At 41.3% G+C, this 18938-nt stretch overlaps 1 protein-coding gene across 1 annotated transcript in view; it reads left to right on the top strand.

Annotated features, from left to right (window-relative positions):
* The window catches only part of GUCA1C (guanylate cyclase activator 1C), a 39293-nt gene extending 27614 nt beyond the window's left edge, over positions 1-11679 (top strand). The window contains 4 exon segments of the mRNA XM_027550549.1: positions 709-906; positions 2133-2189; positions 2191-2238; positions 11511-11679. Of these exon segments, the coding sequence (XP_027406350.1) occupies positions 709-906; positions 2133-2189; positions 2191-2238; positions 11511-11679 (472 nt within the window).
* The last annotated feature ends 7259 nt before the right edge of the window (positions 11680-18938 follow it).

Raw genomic sequence — 18938 nt, 5'->3', positions numbered from 1 at the left:
AGTAGTTAAGGAAGCAGTTACAAAGGAAGTAGTTACATCTTAATCACAATTCAAGGGTATAAAATGGTCAAGATGAGGGCTTGGGAGAAGGATTACTGAAGAGGATTTCTCATGTAAGAGCCCTCATGTCAATTGCATGAGGTTCTAAGGACACCAGTTAAGGTGTGGATGTGCCCTGGAGTTTAGGGAACACACTGTTCCAGTCATACCTGAGAAATCTAAAGAAGCAGACCATGGCAACAGAGTCTTGGGGTAAAGTTCAGTATATGTCTGCATTCCTGGAATCTGCTGGGACCAAAAATGCTTGAGTGTTTCCTTGGATCAGATATGGGCCACTGAGAGAGGAAGCTGGTAGAGAGCTTTCTTGGATCTTGTCCAGCTGAGTCACTTGGAGAAGTGAGGAATCCTCAGGAGAAGAGAGGTGGAGAGTGGTTCTCAGCCAGGAGCTATTTTACTCTCCTCCCTCAGGGGACAGCTGGCAAAGTCTGGAGACAATTGATTCTCAACTGGAGAATGGGGGAGGGTGTGGTGCAACTGCTGTCTATTGTTAGAGCCCAGGGATGCTGTTAGACATCCTACCACGCATAGGATGGCACAGGACAAGAAAGAATTGTCGAGTCCAAAATGTCAGTGACGCAGATGTTTAGAATTGGGTTTCTAAAGAAACAGCCTCAAAGGCTGTAATCAAGTGCATGATTTCACGTCTAGGAAGTTGCAGGAGAATCTCAGTAATGAACAGGGGGTGGGAGGCTTCAGAGAAGGAATGGGCTTTAAACGTCTGCTATCCAGAGAGCTCTACAACCGTGATCATGATGGTATCTGCCAAATCAAGGCTCTCTTACTCTCCCTTTATCTCCTCCTCCCTCCTGCTCACACTCGGAGAGGTCAGAGAAAGGGCTTAGCAAGGTGGGGGAGAAACAGATGTACTAAAGGAGGAAGGAAAGAAAACAAACCATGCCTCTTTGCCTCCCCGCCCCGCCATGCTTCTCCTCAAAGAAGAGGGAAAACAAGAGGCACCCGACAACTCCCTCCAAATTATTATCCCCTTAGGCCTTAATCTTCCAGTCAATCCTTCATCCCCACTTATGTTGCCTGGAGTTGGGTGATGGACAAATTCTAAAAATCTCATCATCTCTCACTGTGACTTACACATGCAGTCGAATATCACTTCAGGATGTGGGAATACTGGATGTCTCGCCAAAGTTTTGAGGCTTCTGGGGTCTCTGTCAAGACAACTGAGAAAGCCTAAACTTTCATCTAATAGGAGACTAACTACATGTATCTTAATCATTGCACTAAGTATTATTTAACTGAGATCTCGGCTTGCTAAGGCCAAGAGTGGTGCTTTGCCACCGTTAACTGTGATTATTCCTAGGATTTAAGATTAGTTATGTTTGGGAAGCAACAAGAGAGAGTCCTATGTGACAAACTGAAATGTTGCCAACAGTTTTTCTCAAGATTCTCCTGTTCAATCAAGATAGTTACGTTCGAATTCCCACATGACTGATCCATTCTCTCATTTTCTTAATTTCTACATCCAATATGGGTCATTAAATTTAGTCACTTGGGGCAAGAATGGGGGCGGGGAGAGTGGTTAAATCATCCCTCTAGGAAATCTGGAAATGTCTTTTTCCTTATGTCCCCTGACAGCTTTTATGATGAAAAGTTGCTGGCAGACTGAGAGAAATTCAGGATCCTTCCAAGGCATGCATGTCTGTCTTCCCAGTTGATAGCTCTGCAAAAGGGCACAAAAAAACAAACACACCAGTGGCAGAAGCCAGAGAGAAAGCATTAGATGCTTATAGAACACCCTTTTATGTTCATCATAAGATCAAAGATAAGTCTAAAACTTGAGAAAACTGTCTTTTCTGGGTCCAAAACCACTGTGATATTTTCTCCAGTGGGCTGTTAGTATCTTTTGTTACTTAATATGTTGAATGGATCCCTTTGTTCTGTGTAAAATAATACCTTAGACTAAACTCAGTTCATTTAAGTTCCAAGTCTCATTACCCAGAACTGACATACAATCTTTTTATTTGTTTTTGAACTGAAAACAGGTTGGATAGCAAACCTGAAATAAACAATTCTGTCACACTGAGGTAAGAAATGTTGCAAAATGAATTTGCTTCCAGAAAAGTTGAGCTTAGATTTAGTTTGCAGAAGGTGCAAGCCTTCAACCACCAGCAAACTGAGTCCTGAAGAGTTTAACACATTGGTGTTTTGTAAGAGATGTAAACAGTGATAAAATAGCCCTTCACCTCAGGCTCACTTTCCTTATTGTGTAGGAGATAGATGATTTAGACAAAACCATGAACCTTTCAAGAAAATGTACTTGTGATATCACTTCAGTTCAGTTCAGTCACTCAGTTGTGTCCGACTCTTTGCAACCTCATGAACCACAGCACGCCAGGCCTCCCTGTCCATCACCAACTGCCAGAGTCTACTCAAACCCACGTCCATGGAGTCGGTGATGCCATCCAAACATCTCATCCTCTGTCATCCCCTTTTCCTGCCCTCAATCTTTCCCAGCATCTGGGTCTTTTCAAATGAGTCAGCTCTTCACATCAGGTGGCCAAAGTATTGGAGTTTCAGCTTCAACACTTGGGTTTCACAATTTGACCAGTGCAATGTTCTGCAGCTGATACAATTTGACTGAATATATACTGACCCCATGGACTGTAGCTCGCCAGGTTCCTCTGTCCATGGGATTCTCCAGGCAAGAATACTGGAGTGAGTTGCCATGCTCCTCTCCAGGGAATCTTCCCAACCCAAGGATTGAACCTGGGTCTCCCACTTTGCAGGAAGATTCTTTACCATCTGAGCTACCAAGGAGGCCCATATTGACCATACTTATATTCAATGCACAGTGACTGACACTTTGTATATATAAAGGGTGAAGGGAAATAAAAAGGGGGGAAAGTGGGAGAGTAGGGGATGAAGGACTCTCTGCTGTTTGTTTGTGGATATGTTTTAATTTTATGAATTTCTTTTTACTGGAAGCTTCTCATCAAATTACGAATAAACTTAAGTTTTCCCTCCTAACTTCAATTATGCCATCTTCTATCAGATTTTTCCTTCTCCTTGACGATACACTTCTGGAAAGAGTTGTCCACAGTTGCCTCCATTTCTGCTCTCTCCGTATTTCTACTGTCTGCTCACTTGTTCGTCTGTTCGTTCTGCCCTAAAACCTGGTTTCCTCTTTATCTCAGAAATGTTGCATTTCTTCAGAGGCAGGAACAAGAAGACACAACACAGACATTCCAAGAGAAGGGAGGGGGATTACACCAAATGGATTCAATCAAGGGATGATCTTGAAAAAGTAAGTTTGAAATTGTGGAAAATTAGTAAGAGATGTTAAAAGGGGATCAGGGGAGGGAACAGATATAAGGGATTGAAAACCATGTTTGGCATCATTCCACAGAATCAACCTACCCATCACGGATCACTTGTAGTGAACACTGGAGGGCAGTAGAGGCTCATGTTGAACGTAGCAGTTTGCTTAGTCAAACGTGGCTGCTTACTACTCTGCAGGACATGAGGAGGAAGCTGGGAGAGAGTTCAAATGAAAGCACCGCCATGAGCAATCCAAACATTTGGGCAAGAGTATAATTCTCAGAAAAACAACTTGAAAATATATCAAGAGCAAAGAGCTTCCTCTTAAGGACCCAGTCCCGCATCTACCTCTTAGTCTCAAGTGAGTATGCTGACTTACTGGTTTACTAAGATCAAAGCCACTTGGTGTCATCACTTTATATAAGTCTACATAGATGGAGAATAAAGTAAGTCAGTACATGTGAAAGCTGCAAGGAACAATTTCAGATTGCCCAGAGTTGCTGAGGAGGCTAAGTGAAGTTAGAAAAGAACCAGAAAAATGGAAAGCGGAGGACCTGATGAGGCCAGTGCAAAACTTGATTTGAAATATGTACCTGAAATGGTAATCATCAAGCAAGAGAAATGCTGGAGATTGTTTTTTGTTTTAGACTTTAATCCTAGAGGTGCTGCAGGGTGGCAGGGACTGGAGTAGAGAAGGATAAACCATTCAACTCAGGGTCAAAATCGTTGATCAAAGGGTGAGAGTTCTGAAAGTAGATGGACCATCATGAATACTTAAGACTTAGCATCATAAGTGAATTTCAAAAGGACAGATCAAGAACGTTTGAAAATATCCACAACTCCTGCTTGTAGTGCTGGTGAGGGGTGGAAGGGGTCTAGGAAAAAGTGACTTCCCATAGAGAAGTATGAGAGGATGGTGGTATCCTTATGAAGAGGCTCCGTTTGAAGAGACAGATAACATGTTCCAGAAAACAGAAAATTATGCAGGAGTCATTTACATTTATGTAATCTCCTAAAGAACAAAGAAATGGTAAAATGGGAAGTGTGGTTGGAAAGGGCCTAGAAATAAAGTTGAGTTGAAAAACAATGTAAATCTAGACGAGAGAAGATGTTGGACACAGGAATAACTGAGTTCACCTGCAATTAGGGAACTGGGATTTTTGACCTGTAGTGATAACTCAGATCACTTCATGGGAAATAGATGGGGAAACAGTGGAAACAGAGTCAGACTTTATTTTTTGGGGCTCCAATATCACTGCAGATGGTGACTGCAGCCATGAAATTAAAAGACGCTTACTCCTTGGAAGGAAAGTTATGACCAACCTAGAGAGCATATTCAAAAGCAGAGACATTACTTTGCCAACAAAGGTCCATCTAGTCAAGGCTATGGTTTTTCCTGTGGTCATGTATGGATGTGAGAGTTGGACTGTGAAGAAGGCTGAGCACCGAAGAATTGATGCTTTTGAATTGCGGTGTTGGAGAAGACTCTTGAGAATCCCTTGGACTGCAAGGAGATCCAACCACTCCATTCTAAAGGAGATCAGTCCTGGGTGTTCATTGGAAGGAATGATGCTGAAGCTGAAAATCCAATACTTTGGCCACCTGACACTAAGAGTTGACTCATTGGAAAAGTCTCTGATGCTGGGAGGGATTGAGGGCAGGAGGAGAAGGGGACAACAGAGGATGAGATGGCTGGATGGCATCACTGACTCGATGGACGTGAGTCTCAGTGAACTCCGGGAGTTGGTGATGGACAGGGAGGCCTGGCGTGCTGCAATTCATGGGGTCGCAAAGAGTCAGACATGACTGAGAGACTGAACTGAACTGAACTGAATAACTCAGAAAAAAGGGGATACTTTATGGTTTCTGGAACAGCTTACAGAATTAATAACATCATTTACTCTGATATAAAAACTCATATCTTAAATATCATTGGCTTTTATAAAATGAAAATACCAAACTAGTCACACTTTATAATAACAATGAACCACTCTTTCTTGGCAAATGCATATACAGAATTAAAATTGATAGAATTTGCTTTTATTTGGAAATTATTGGAGGTGGTTGTATCATCTCAAGGGAGAGCTGGGCCATTCCATGCATCAAGATAAAAGTGCTAAAATTGTTGTACAACGACAGCCCAGTGCACCAAAGGGCAAGGAAGAGAAAGTAATGAAGACATAGATGGTTGATATTTGTTGAAGTATAAAAGGATTTTGCCAGAATTTGACAGAGGAGGATACAGGGCTTCACTCAGACCTAAAGGGGAAATGAGTGTCACAGATGAAAATATCTATTCACATTTTTATAAGTTATACATACCTCAAATAAAACTTTTATTGTTATCATTGTTATAAAAACATTGGTGTTGGTAGAAATGGAGATGTTTAAATGTAGCAGAATAGTGTTAACCATGTCCCAACATATCATTTTCTGATTTCTCAAAATAAAAAGCAACAAACACAGAATTTGTATCTGATCCAATGTATATTGAGGCCAAAGATAAGAAGACTCCAGCACACTCAGATGCAACCAAAAAAAAAGAAAAAGAAAACTTCAGGGATTTATATGAAAAATCCCAATTTGACTGAAAATTGCAAAAGGATGACCAACATCAATTCTGCTGGAATAGAAAAATGCAGAATAGATACTTTTAATTCCAGACATAATTATCATGGTAGTTAGCAAATCAAAGTTATATCAAAAGAGAGGTATAGGTTTAGTGCTAAGAAAATAAAGAAACAAAGAGCTATCAGCTCCATGAGGGCAAGAAGTATTTCTGGTTTTTTATGTACTTTGGTGTTTCTTGTGCTCTCACACTTTCTGGCACATAATAGGTTCTCCATAAATAGTTGTATAATGAGAATCTGATAAGATGTCATGGAAAACAAAGGAAGAAATAAAGAACAAGTAAGCACAGTATGCCTTGCTATCTGTAGGAAGAAAGGCATCTAAGAGACTAGTTTGGAAATGAACATATATGAAAATGGGTTTGTTTAGTCACTAAGTTGTACCCAACTCTTTTGCAACCCATGAACTGTAGCCCGTCAGGCTCCTCTGTCCATGGAATTCTCTAGGCAAGAATATTGGAATGGGTTGCCATTTTCTTCTCCAGGGGATCTTCCCAACCCAGGGATTGAACCAGAGTCTCCTGCATGGCAGGCGGATTCTTTATAGTTGAGCCACCTGGGAAGCCCAAATATGCATTACAAATGTCATAAGATACAAATACAGATCTATTAGAACTTAATTGCCAATGGAAAATATTAATAGACGTGAGGTACAGAGAGAGGTTAATGGTGGATTCTTTCTTTCATTACACTTCTCTGTAGTGCTGTTGTTGTTTTTTACCATGAGTACGTATCATTGCTATTACTCAACAAGTTAGCTTATTCTTATATTATGAACAAAAGCATCTAGGAAAGGAGATTTTGAAGAGAATCACAAAGACGGAAAATCGAAGCTCAATATTCAATATCACTGAAGAATGAAAATAGAAGGGACAGCAAGATGTCCCAGGATAAATGATCAAGCATGGAATTCTGCAGCCCTTACTTCAGGAAGAATAGCAATCGGCATGTTACCATGTGCCTCTTAGGACTCATTCTTGACATGATTTAGGAAGATTTATAGACACTTGTTCACAACCACAGGTGCAGAAACTGTCCAGGCAACAAAGTGCCAAATAGCCCAGGGATAAAGGAGACTTAAGTGGCTAATAATAAACTGTGAAAGTGAAAAGAAACAGAATGAAGCCAAAGAGAAAATGAGAGGGTGGTTAGTAAGGAGGTAATTTGGGGTAAACGAAAACAGGAACATGAAGACCTTTTATTGAGTGACTAACCAGAAAGACCAGTTTCTAGACTGGAACACTGGAAGCAAACTGGGAAACTGGGAACTACCAGGAAATAATAGGGAAATCAAGTTTCTTTATATGAGACAAAAAATTGCAGCTTTTTTATAACACTCGGCTATAAAATACTACTAAAATCTTCTAGTGCCACCTTGCTAACGAATACAGAACTTGTGTCACTTTTTCTCACCTCCTGAGACTGCAATTCCATCTTTGCTAATTTCCCAGCCCCAGCACAAAATTTCATGTTCTTATTAGAAAGAATTGAAAAGCAATTCCTTGACACTGGTTGGTTTCTTTTCTAACCAACCTGACTTCTTTAGAGGAAAAAAAAAAATGCTAATGGGGGCATACTCAGTACATTTTGATATTTTGGAAGGAAGATGCAGTTTGGGGCTTATAGACACTTAAGATATTAATGGGAAGAAAGACATGATCCAGAAATACCAGCAAAACAACGGGATTCCAGAAACAAGATTAAATATTCATGGGTCACTGTCCTATCGCCAATAAAACCACTGAACCTGGTCATGAGTGATGATGGAAAAGCACCCATAAAACTCACCTTCAGGGTCCCAAACAGCCCTATATAATGTGGCTATACATTCTGTGTATTATGTATATTTCAATATATAAAATTGTGCAATTTCTGAATTATATGCCACAAAGATTAATGTGTTTCTAAATAGAAAACAAAAAATAAAATCTCAAAGCTTTAATTTAGGTCCTGGGTCCCATGAGCTCTGGCTTGGTCATTTCTCATCAACTTAGACTCATGACTGGTTGATCTTTTGATAGGAAATTTCTGGACCTGCACAGGCAATCCTTTCCAGGGAGACACAGATCCATCTTTTTACTTTGTTTGGGCATAAATCCACAGACAAATCAAAGAGGACCAGGAAGTAATGTTTAAGAATATCAGATAAAGGAAAGCAATTCATCAGCTGAGGTTTTCTGAGCACCTCCCATCTTTGCAGCCCTGGTTGGCCATGCTGGTGAAGCCATGCCGTGGAGGAAATGGCAACTGTAGTAAGGCTCGATGAATGTTTGAATGCTCAGTCTTAGGAGGAAAAGAGTGAGGAAAACTTCAAAATAAGTATGTTAGAAATAGTAAATATTATTTAAGTTGCTTTTGGTAGAGGTTGGCTTAATTTGGAAGGGAGAATGTTTTTGGTAAGTGGGTTAGATAACATGAGAAAAGCAAATATGCAGAATTCATAGGTATTTTGAAAAGCATAACAGCAGTGAAAAATTCCATCTTAAGAGTAAATCTTATAAGTTGTGACAAGAAAAATTGTAACTATGTAAGATGATAGATATTGACTAAACTTACTTTGTTACATCAAGTTATATTGCACCCCTTAAGGTAATATGTCAGTTACATTGCAAATTTTTAAAATTCCATAAGTATTTCATCTTTTTTCTCATTTCCACAACTTGCATGGCTTTTGAACATATGCTACTATATCCTGTGTTTAGTTGCTCAGTCTTGTTCGACTTTGTGACCTCATGGCTTCTTCTATCGCCTACTGTGATAATGGAGAAGTGTTGTTACAGTTGAGTGGTCAAAACAGATTTCAGCTCCCATCTCCACTCCCACCTCTCTTGCGGTCATACTGAGCCCCTAGAAATCTAAAAAGCTTTTTGGGTTGTAAACCTAGCAGCTGTGTTTTCCCTTTGCAAAGGAGACATTCTTATTTATGACCCCCTGCCCTAGGACCACTACAGCATGTGACTTCCCCACTGCACACTTACTTCTCCTTTTGAGTTTCAGATTTCCTTCCTTTTCTTTGGTTTGTTCCACAGTTGCACTTTCCTGGGATGCATAGGGAATTCTGATCCTACCTGCTGTTACTGGGATTTTGCACAGACTTCTTTGGCATAAGAAAACATAAAGGAACAAAGATTAGATTTCTCTCTTTAAAGAAATCTTATTTTGCCATGGATACCAAAAGGAAAGGATATTATAAAAATGTGATTTATACTTGTTTGTATTTGAGCCACAGTTGTGGTCATTAGATATTTGTCTTCGTCCGTTAAAGGACAGGTACAGTTGGTGATGGACAGAGAGGCCTGGCATGCTGCGGTCCATGGGGTCGCACAGAGTCGGACACAACTGAGCAACTGAACTGAACAGTTAAACACGTGCTTTCGATTCCTGCTGACTTTCTGCCTCAGGTGCATATTCCCTAGTAAGCTACTCAATGTAACTTCACTTGACTTTGACTGACCTCCCACCAAGACACACACTCTAAAGTACAATCTCCTTGAGATTTGGAAATTTATCTGTGCTTTTCAACCTGAACATACCCATTAGTATAATCCAAATGACTTAAGTCGACAGAGAACCCCTCCTCCATCCCCCACTGTCCAACGTTGAAAAGTTTGTCTTGTGGGCTGAAGGTGGTGGAAAACACAGCAGCTGGTACACATGGGTATAAATCAATAGTTTTGTAGCTAACTGGAAAAGCTGGTCAGTGTAGACCTAAGGCTTAAGTCAAGGTGACACAATGAGAAATATAAAATCAGAAAAGGAGAGAACTACAAAACTGGTGAATGAATAAATGTTTACCCTTCTGTACAGCTTTGGATAGTCCTTGAAGTCATTTCCTCAGGGAGAAGAATGTTAAAAACAGCCTTGTGAACAGTCATTTCCTTCTGATCTTAGAAATCAGCAGTTTTCATGCTACTATGACTTGGCCATATGTTCAAGATTCAGTTCAGTTCACGTTAGTCGCTCAGTCGTGTCTGACTCTTTGTGACCCCATGGACTGCAGCACACCAGACCTGCCTGTCCATCACCAACTCCGGGAGTCCACCCAAACTCATGTCCATTGAGTCAGTGATACCATCCAACCATCTCATCTTCTGTCGTCCCCTTCTCCTCCCGCCCTCAATCTTTCCCAGCATCAGAGCCTTTTCCAATGACCCTTCACATCAGGTGGCCAAAGTATTGGAGTGTCAGCTTCAACATCAGTCCTTCCAATGAACACCCAGGACTGATCTCCTTTGGGATGGATTGATTGTATCTCCTTGCAGTCCAAGGGACTCTCAAGAGTCTTCTCCAACACCACACTTCAAAAGCATCAATTCTTTGGTGCTCAGCTTTCTTTACAGTCAAACTCTCATATCCATACATGACCACTGGAAAAACCATAGCCTTGACTAGATGGACCTTTGTTGGCCAAGTAAAGTCTCTGCTTTTTAACATACTATCTAGGTTGGTCATAACTTTCCTTCCAAGGAGTAAGCATTTTTTAATTTCATGATGCAGTCACCATCTGCAGTGATTTTGGAGCCCAGAAAAATAAAGTCAGCCACTGTGTCCACTGTTTCCCCATCTATTTGCCATGAAGTGATGGGACCGGATTGCCATGATCTTCGTTTTCTGAATGTTGAGCTTTAAGCCAACTTTTTCACTCTCCTCTCTCACTTTCATTAAGACGCTCTTCAGTTCTTCTTCACTGTCTGCCATAAGGGTGGTGTCATCTGCATATCTGAAGTTATTGATATTTCTCCCGGCAATCTTGATTCCAGCTTGTGCTTCTTCCAGCCCAGCGTTTCTCATGATGTACTCTGCATAGAAGTTAAATAAGCAGGGTGACAATATACAGCCTTGATGTACTCCTTTTCCTATTTGGAACCAGTCTGTTGTTCCATGTCCAGTTCTAACTGTTGCTTCCTGACCTGCATACAGATTTCTCAAGAGGCAGGTCAGATGGTCTAATATTCCCATCTCTTTCAGAATTTTCCACAGTTTATTGTGATCCACACAATCAAAGGCTTTGGCATAGTCAATAAGGCAGAAAGAGATGTTTTTCTGGAATTCTCTTGCTTTTTTGATGATCCAGCAGACGTTGGCAATTTAATCTCTGGTTCCTCTGCCTTTTCTAAAACCAGCTTGAACATCTGGGTGTTTATGGTTGGTGTATTGCTGAAGCCTGGCTTGGAGAATTTTGAGCATTACTTTGCTAGCATGTGAGGTGAGTCCAATTGTGCTGTAGTGCAGTAGTTTGAACATTCTTTGGCATTGCCATTCTTCCGGATTGAAGGTCAAATAATCAATACTGTATAGAGATGTTAAAAATGTATGTGTGAACACAGGTATTATATACTACCTGATGTTCTCAACTTGAAAAGAGATTGTCACCTGTATTTTCACCTAACAACCCTAGCATTGAATGCTTTCTATGGAAGGGTATTCAAGGAATTAAGAGTCTGAGATGAAAGGATCTAAGAATACCAATAAAAATGCCAGTGAATATATTGTATGTTAGTGAGTGGTGTAGACAAAGCATTTTGCTAATTGTTCTTATTTTCTGAGAGAAATGACTTTGGAAGGATTTATCAATGGCATGGAAAAAGATCAGGGCCTTCTGGAAATTGTTTCCAAGAGCTTTGACTTTTCCAATGTACTGAAAGTAATCTGTGGTGGGAAATAGCCAGACACTGGAGAAAGGCTTCTTCTGAACCAATTGACAAGAATGGTGTAGGGACAGCGAAAGTTGAGAAGCTGTGGAATGGATGCAAAGCAAAGCACTCAGCTTTCGGTGGATTGAAAACTCTCAGTGGAGAAGAAATGTGATTTTCTGCATGTGCCTGCTATTGATTACATGTTTTTATTATCATTGGTAACCACTTATGAATACCCCACTTAAGTTCCACAGAGAACTCTCATAAAGATTCTAAAAAGAAGCACTGCTGCTTCTGTTTATGCATCAGTCCTCGGTCCACATGTTAGAACATGGTTAAACTGAAGGATTGCCTCCATGGCTATCAGTGCAAACTGGAGCTTGCATGTATGTTTTCTTGCCCACCTAAAGTAGTCTGCATCTTATAGAACTGGATTATGCAGACAGTGTCTCAACAATTTAACATTCTTAGATTAAACACGCATTTGACATATGTATTTGCTGCCTCTTGGCTCTTGTTTCATCCATATATTATAAATGACTGAGTTCTGGTCTGTTGAAAAACTTTTTTTTCTGCCCTTCTTTCTTCTTCCTTACCCTGAACACTGTCTTGAATCAGTAATAATGTTCTGCTCCAAAGGAAAAGTCTTAAACTATGTAGTGAAAGGAGAAAATTTCCAACTGGGCAATGAGAATGTTTCCATCTGATTTGTTATAAATCTGGGTCCAGTTGTGCATGAAAATTTGATGCATCATCTGTAATTATTATGCCAGTTGGAGGCTTGATCAGAACAGCAGACAGCCAGGCTATGCAACAACAAGCACTTGACATTTTAAATGGTCCTGACATTATAGCTCTGACATTTCATTTTTTATATCCTTTCCCCAAAAATGAAATGATGAATGAGATTTCTTGATGGGTTAGAACTTTTGAAGTTTTGGTTCTATATCACAGGCCTATTAGTACCTCTGTCAATGCCAGGCTATGCAAACAGTGGAGATTGAAGAGCAGATGTGAGCTGTCTTTACATTAAAAACTTCCTAATTACTCTTTCATATTCAAATTTGGGTTAAAAACACACAAAGAGTGAACTGTCCCTGTCTCCCTGTAGTTACAGATGTGGATCAAGTATAGAGAGAGATAGATGAGGCGCACACGGCAATAGAAATGAAGTATAAATGGAGGTAGGAAGACTTAGGTAAACAAATTGATGAAGATGCAGTTGAAGGTCATATAGATGCAGGTAGAAATATTCTAAGTGAGTGATAGTTGCTCAGTTGTATCTGACTCTTTGTGACCACAGGGACTGTAGCCCATCAGGCTCCTCTGTCCATGGAATTCTCTAGGCAAGAATACTGGAGTGGGTTTTCTAGGATCTTCAAAAGAAAAAGAAAAACTGAGCTTCCTAGCAGTAGAAGTGAAAAGGAAAACATCATTTCACTCTTACCCAGCAGCAGCCCCATCCCAGCAGTGGCAGTTGATTTCATTTTTTGAACCACATTTCTCTGGGGCACCCAATGTCCTTTCCACATAAAACTGGGTCCCAGTTCCCTGCTTCCAAGCTTCTATGTTCTAATAACCTCAGCCTCTTCCTTTTATTTCCCTTGCCTAGGATGGGAGCTGCTCCTTGCCATTTCTGTGTTACTTCAGTGTCTTGCTTGACTTTTCCAGTCCTCCAATGTCCTCTTAACCAATTCTTTGTATTAAACAGGGATTTAAAATATTTTGTGTGTGTGTATGCATGCTCAGTCATGTCCAACTCTTTGTGACCTCATGGACTGCAGCTTGCCAGGCTCCTCTGTCCATGGGATTTCCCAGGCAAGAATACTGGAGTGGGTTGCCATTTCCTCCTCCAGGGTATCTTCCCAACCCAGGGAATCGAACTTTCATCTCCTGCATTGCCAGGTGGATTCTTTATCACTGTGACACCTGGGAAGCCCTTTTCTCTCTATTACTAAGTCCTTACTATGGAATTGGCTGAGTGGGCTCATTTAATAGTGATGGCCCCATGATGTGGCTGTTATCCCTGCTTTATGCCTGGTAGCTGAGACTCAAAGAAGTGGTATCATTTTCCCAGATAGCTGTCTGGTAGAATCATATGATCCAGGCTGAGCATAACAGGGAAACAACTGGTGACAGAGCAATGTAGTCAGTAGGACCCCAGCCCGGCATCACAGAGTAAAACATGGAAAGACGGGTTTTGGAGCTGAGGGTTTATAGCTTAATTATCAACACAGAAGTAATAGATAGGGCGAGCCAAGTAGACACTTAAGGACACACCCCTACCCATAGAGACCCTAAGAACATCTGCGCTCTGCTTTATCCCAGGTCCCATCTCCCACTTTGTTTTGAAACCTATATTTCTCAGGCGGCTTCCCAGGCTCCAGCTCCACTGTTGCCTCCTACCTGGATGGCGCTCTTCCACTCATCACCCTCTCTGGAATCATGACTGCTTTGTCTAGTTTGCCAGGCTTGCTTTTGGTTTTTTCCTTGGATGCTGCCTGGTAGATTTCTAAGCTCTGTTCCATCACTATACCCAACACTCACTCCGGGTCTACCTCTTCTCAAGTTGACTCACAGTTTATGGAGAAGGTGAGAGCAGTACTCCGTTCTCTTTCCAAAGTATAGCTTTGCTCATATGTGAGAATAGCAGACAGAGCACACGCTTGTCAGATTCTTAGGAAAATGGGTTTGTGGGTGCAGTTGAAGGATGTGAAAATGCTAGTTGCTTGTCGTAAGAGAACACATCATAAAGTAAGGTCTACTTCATAAGTTTGCTGAGGGTGGTCCTAAGGAGATGAGATGAAATCTAGGTACACAAGGATTTAGATTAAATCATGTACAGCTGAGGTAGAAAAAGAGGCTGGAAAAACAGAACCATATTATTTCCTTTGGAACTCTGTCTCTCAATACCACATTCCTCCAAAGTCCTAGGCTCCATCATTTCTTCTGCAACTTAGCATTGTGATGCTGAGTCCAAGGAAATAGTCCTAACTGAAATATGAAGTCATATTACTTTACTTTAAAATATCTCATTCATTAAATTTAAATTCATCCTTTAGATAAGCTTTAATCAGAGACTTCTGCCTAATGATTTTTTTAAATTTTGAATTTTTATTGTATTTATCAGAATTCCTCAGTTCCTGCTCCCCACCCACCCAGGGGTTTTTACAGTAAAATTTCAAGCAAAGAATCCCATGACAAGTAGGGCCTCAATAACTTTTAATTATATGGGAGTGACAGCCTCAGAAATAGTCAAAGGGCAGTAGCCCAACCAGAATTACAGCCATCTAATGAGGAGAAGGCAATGGCACCCCACTCCAGTACTGTTGCCTGGAAAATTCATGGACAGAGGAGCCTGGTGGGCTGCAGTCTGTGGGGTCGCTAGGAATCGGACACGACTGAGCGACTTCACTTTCACTTTTCACTTTCATGCATTGGAGGAGGAAATGGCAACCCACTCCAGTAATCATGCCTGTAGAATCCCAGGGTCGGGGGAGCCTGGTGGGCTGCCGTCTATGGGGTCGCACAGAGTTGGACACGACTGAAGCGACTTAGCAGCAGCAACAACAAGATCCTAGCCTAGATATTCCAATATATTTTCCTCTTAAAAAAATAATTCCTTGGCATTTTGAAGGAGAGGAACACTATTTTAAGATATATGAAAGGCATTAAAAGATCTAATTTTTACCTTATTAAAAGGAGCCCTCCCCTTAAAGAAGGCTGAAATCCTATAACTCACATCTGTCTACATAGTTGAAGACTCACCAGAAGGAAGATGGCCTAATTCTTTGGCTCAATATCAACAAAGAAAGGAAGTGAAAAGGGAAAACAGATTTGAGTGGCAGCTGGTCCAGGCTGACGACAGGCTCTAGGGCAATTACTTTCTCCTTGTCAGTGGCTTGTGTCTACTGTTCCTTGTTTTGGTTATTTCTGGTAGAGAGAGGATATTCTCCATAGAGGAGCAGCTACCGACCTGGAACTGAGGTGTGAAGCACAAGAGTAGGCTGTGGAGGGCTCAGGAGAATGGGTTGTTGTTTAGTTGCTAAATCGTGTCCAACTCCTTGGTGACCCCTTAGACTGTAGCCCACCAGGCTCCTTTAGGTGCGGCAAATATTCCCTTAATTTTTCTTTCCAAAATGTTTTGGAATAAATGTAATGGGGGAGTAAATGAGAAAATATGGTTTGTTTAAAATTTATGTCTGAGAGGCAAATGAAGAGGCCTAGAGGAAGGTTTGCTGCATTAAAGAAACCAATAGGAAAGAGCCTGCTTTCTTTACTCCCTTCCTGCCCCCCACCCCTCCCCACCCGCCAACAAATTCATATTAAAATAACCTTTAAAAATGAAAATGAAATACAGGAAAGTCCTGACATTTAAACCAAGCTAGGGTCTTAATGCTTTCAAAAACCTAAATCATTAAAACAGTGTGGCCAGGGAATATCTTTCTCAATATTGAGAGTCTGTGAGGACAGTCGTAGGTAGGCAAAACTTGGACATTCATATGAAACCCAGGGAATGCTGAGTTTATCAATAGGATGACTGACAACATGGAGAAAAATATTTTGGGAGGCAGAATTGCTTGGCAGGAAGAGTGCTGGACAGACTCAGACATGGGTTCTCATGACATTGGACGAGTCATTTATCCCTCAGCGTCTCAGTCCCCTCTGCTCACAAAGGGGTGTGGGTTGGGGGGAAAACCTCTGAAGTCCCACCTCTAGTTTTCTATGATTCCATGAAGCTTTCATAATGCATGGAATCACACCTCAGTCCTTCAAAATGATTAGTTGTTTAGAAACACAATTTAAGACTTGTTTGACACAAATCTCAGGAAGCCCAGATCATTTTAGGCTCAATGGCCAATGAGTTTCAGGTTGCTACCCCTGGGCTCTATTTCCAGTTATTACTCTTTGTCCTATCTCTCATTCTGAGATCCTCTCCATGAATGGAAGGGAGGGCCAGTGACAGGCTGCCTACATAGAAGTCACCTGCATGCCTTTTCCAAAATAAATGTTTTTATATCCCTGGTGCGCTGTCGCAGCCGCCTGGGCTCCACAAACACATCTATTTCTGCTTTATTGACTATGCCAAAGACTTTGACTGTGTGGATCACAATAAACTGTGGAAAATTCTGAAAGAAATGGGACTACCAGACCACCTGACCTGCCTCTTGAGAAACCTATATGCAGGTCAGGAAGCAACAATTAGAAATGGACATGGAACAACAGACTGGTTCCAAATAGGAAAAGGAGTACGTCAAGGCTGTATATTGTCACCCTCCTTATTTAATTTACATGCAGAGTACATCATGAGAAACGCTGGGTTGGAGGAAGCACAAGCGGAATCAAGATTGCCAGGAGAAATATCAATTGCCTCAGATATGCAGATGACACCACCCTTATGGTAGAAAGTGAAGAAGAACTAAAGAGCCTCTTGATGAAAGTGAAAAAGGAGAGTGAAAAAGTTGGCTTAAAGCTCAACATTCAGCAAACTAAGATCATGGCATCTGGTCCCATCACTTCATGGGAAATAGATGGGGAAACAGTGGACACAGTGGCTGACTTTATTTTTCTGGGCTCCAAAATCACTGCAGATGGTGATTGCAGCCATGAAATTAAAAGACACATACTTCTTGGAAGGAAAGTTATGACCAACCTAGATAGCATGTTAAAAAGCAGAGATATTACTTTGCCAACAAAGGTACATCTGGTCAAGGCTATAATTTTTCCAGTGGTCATGTATGGAATGTGAGAGTTGGACTATAAAGAAAGCTGTGCGCAGAAGAATTGATGCTTTTGAACTGTGGTGTTGGAGAAGACTCTTGAGAGTCCCTTGGACTGCAAGGAGATCCAGCCAGTCCATCCTAAAGGAGATCAGTCCTGGGTGTTCATTGGAAGGACTGATGTTGAAGCTGACACTCCAATACTTTGGCCACCTCATGTGAAGAGCTGACTCATTGGGAAAGACCCTGACGCTGGGAAATATTGAAGGCAGGAGGAGAAGGGAACGACAGAGGATGAGATGGTTGGATGGCATCACTGACTCAATGGACATGGGTTTGGGTGGACTCTGGGATTTGGTGATGGACAGGGAGGCCTGGCATGCTGCGATTCATGGAGTTGCAAAGAGTCGGACACGACTGAGCAACTATACTGAACAGATATCCCTGGTGATTCTAATGCATGACCAGGTATGGACACCACAACTGCTCACATCTGAGAGATCCACCCCCAGGGTCATCCATCCACACTGTCTCCCAGCATTGACCTTTAAGTCCTTTGGAGCCATGGAGTCCTGCGTAATTCATTTATATGATACATACAGCAAAAAAGATCAGTCTTGTATGCATGCATGCAGACTAATTTAAACCTACTGCCTCCATCACTAATTATATTACCCTTGTCAGTACAGGGTGCTTCCCTCAGTGAGTTTCCCTCAGCGAGTCTGTTTACACACACATGAAATGAGGTTAAAAACACTCCATTGAGTTATGAAGATGACATGAGAGGCCATATGTAAGCACCTAGCAAAGTGCCTGGCCTACTATATGCTTAGTATGTGCTTGTTCCTCTAACTTCTAGAATATTTAAGGCCTTAGATATATAGAGTTCAGGCTACTTTTTAGGTAATAGATTCCATTCTGGCCTAAAGGGACACTATATCCTTTTCCCAGGCATTTTAATCCCTTGGTTCTCTAGTTATTAAAGGTATGCAGCTGACAGCCCACCAGGCTCCTTTGTCCATGGGATTTTCCAAGCAAGAATACTGGAGTGGGTTGCCATTTCCTTCTCCAGAGGATCTTCCTGACCCAGGAATCGAACCCACATCTCCTGCATTGCAGGTGGATTCTTTACTGACTGAGCTATGAGGAAAGCTTTCTCTCTAGCTATATTTAATTGGCCTTCTAATGAAGTTTGAGAAAATCATTGTCTATGAACTATTCAATATTTGGGTAGGCAAAACCTTTAACACACCCACATGGAATGGGCTATCTGTCAGCTGCAAACCTTTAATATTTTGTCCAAGCTCTTCAGATAACAGTGAACCTTCGTATACATTTTCAGACAAGAGTCTAACAGTTAGACTGTACCCTTGGTCCCTGTTCCAGCACATATGTTCATTCCTTCTGATCATGCACTTTACATTTCTATAACACTATACTTTTATGAACATTTTAAGAAATATAAATAGCAATTTAAGAATTTATTTTATGTCCTCCTCTGTCCATGGGATTCTCCAGGTAAGAATACTGGAGTAGGTTGCTATGCCCTCCTCCAGGGGATCTTTTCCTGACCCAGGGATCTAACCTGTGACTCCTGCGTTGCAGGCAGATTCTTTACT

Source organism: Bos indicus x Bos taurus, chromosome 1 (genome assembly GCF_003369695.1).
Source record: "Bos indicus x Bos taurus breed Angus x Brahman F1 hybrid chromosome 1, Bos_hybrid_MaternalHap_v2.0, whole genome shotgun sequence".
Taxonomy (NCBI): domain Eukaryota; kingdom Metazoa; phylum Chordata; class Mammalia; order Artiodactyla; family Bovidae; genus Bos; species Bos indicus x Bos taurus.
Note: the sequence above shows the minus strand (reverse complement) of the source record. Positions and strands in the feature narration are given on the sequence as shown.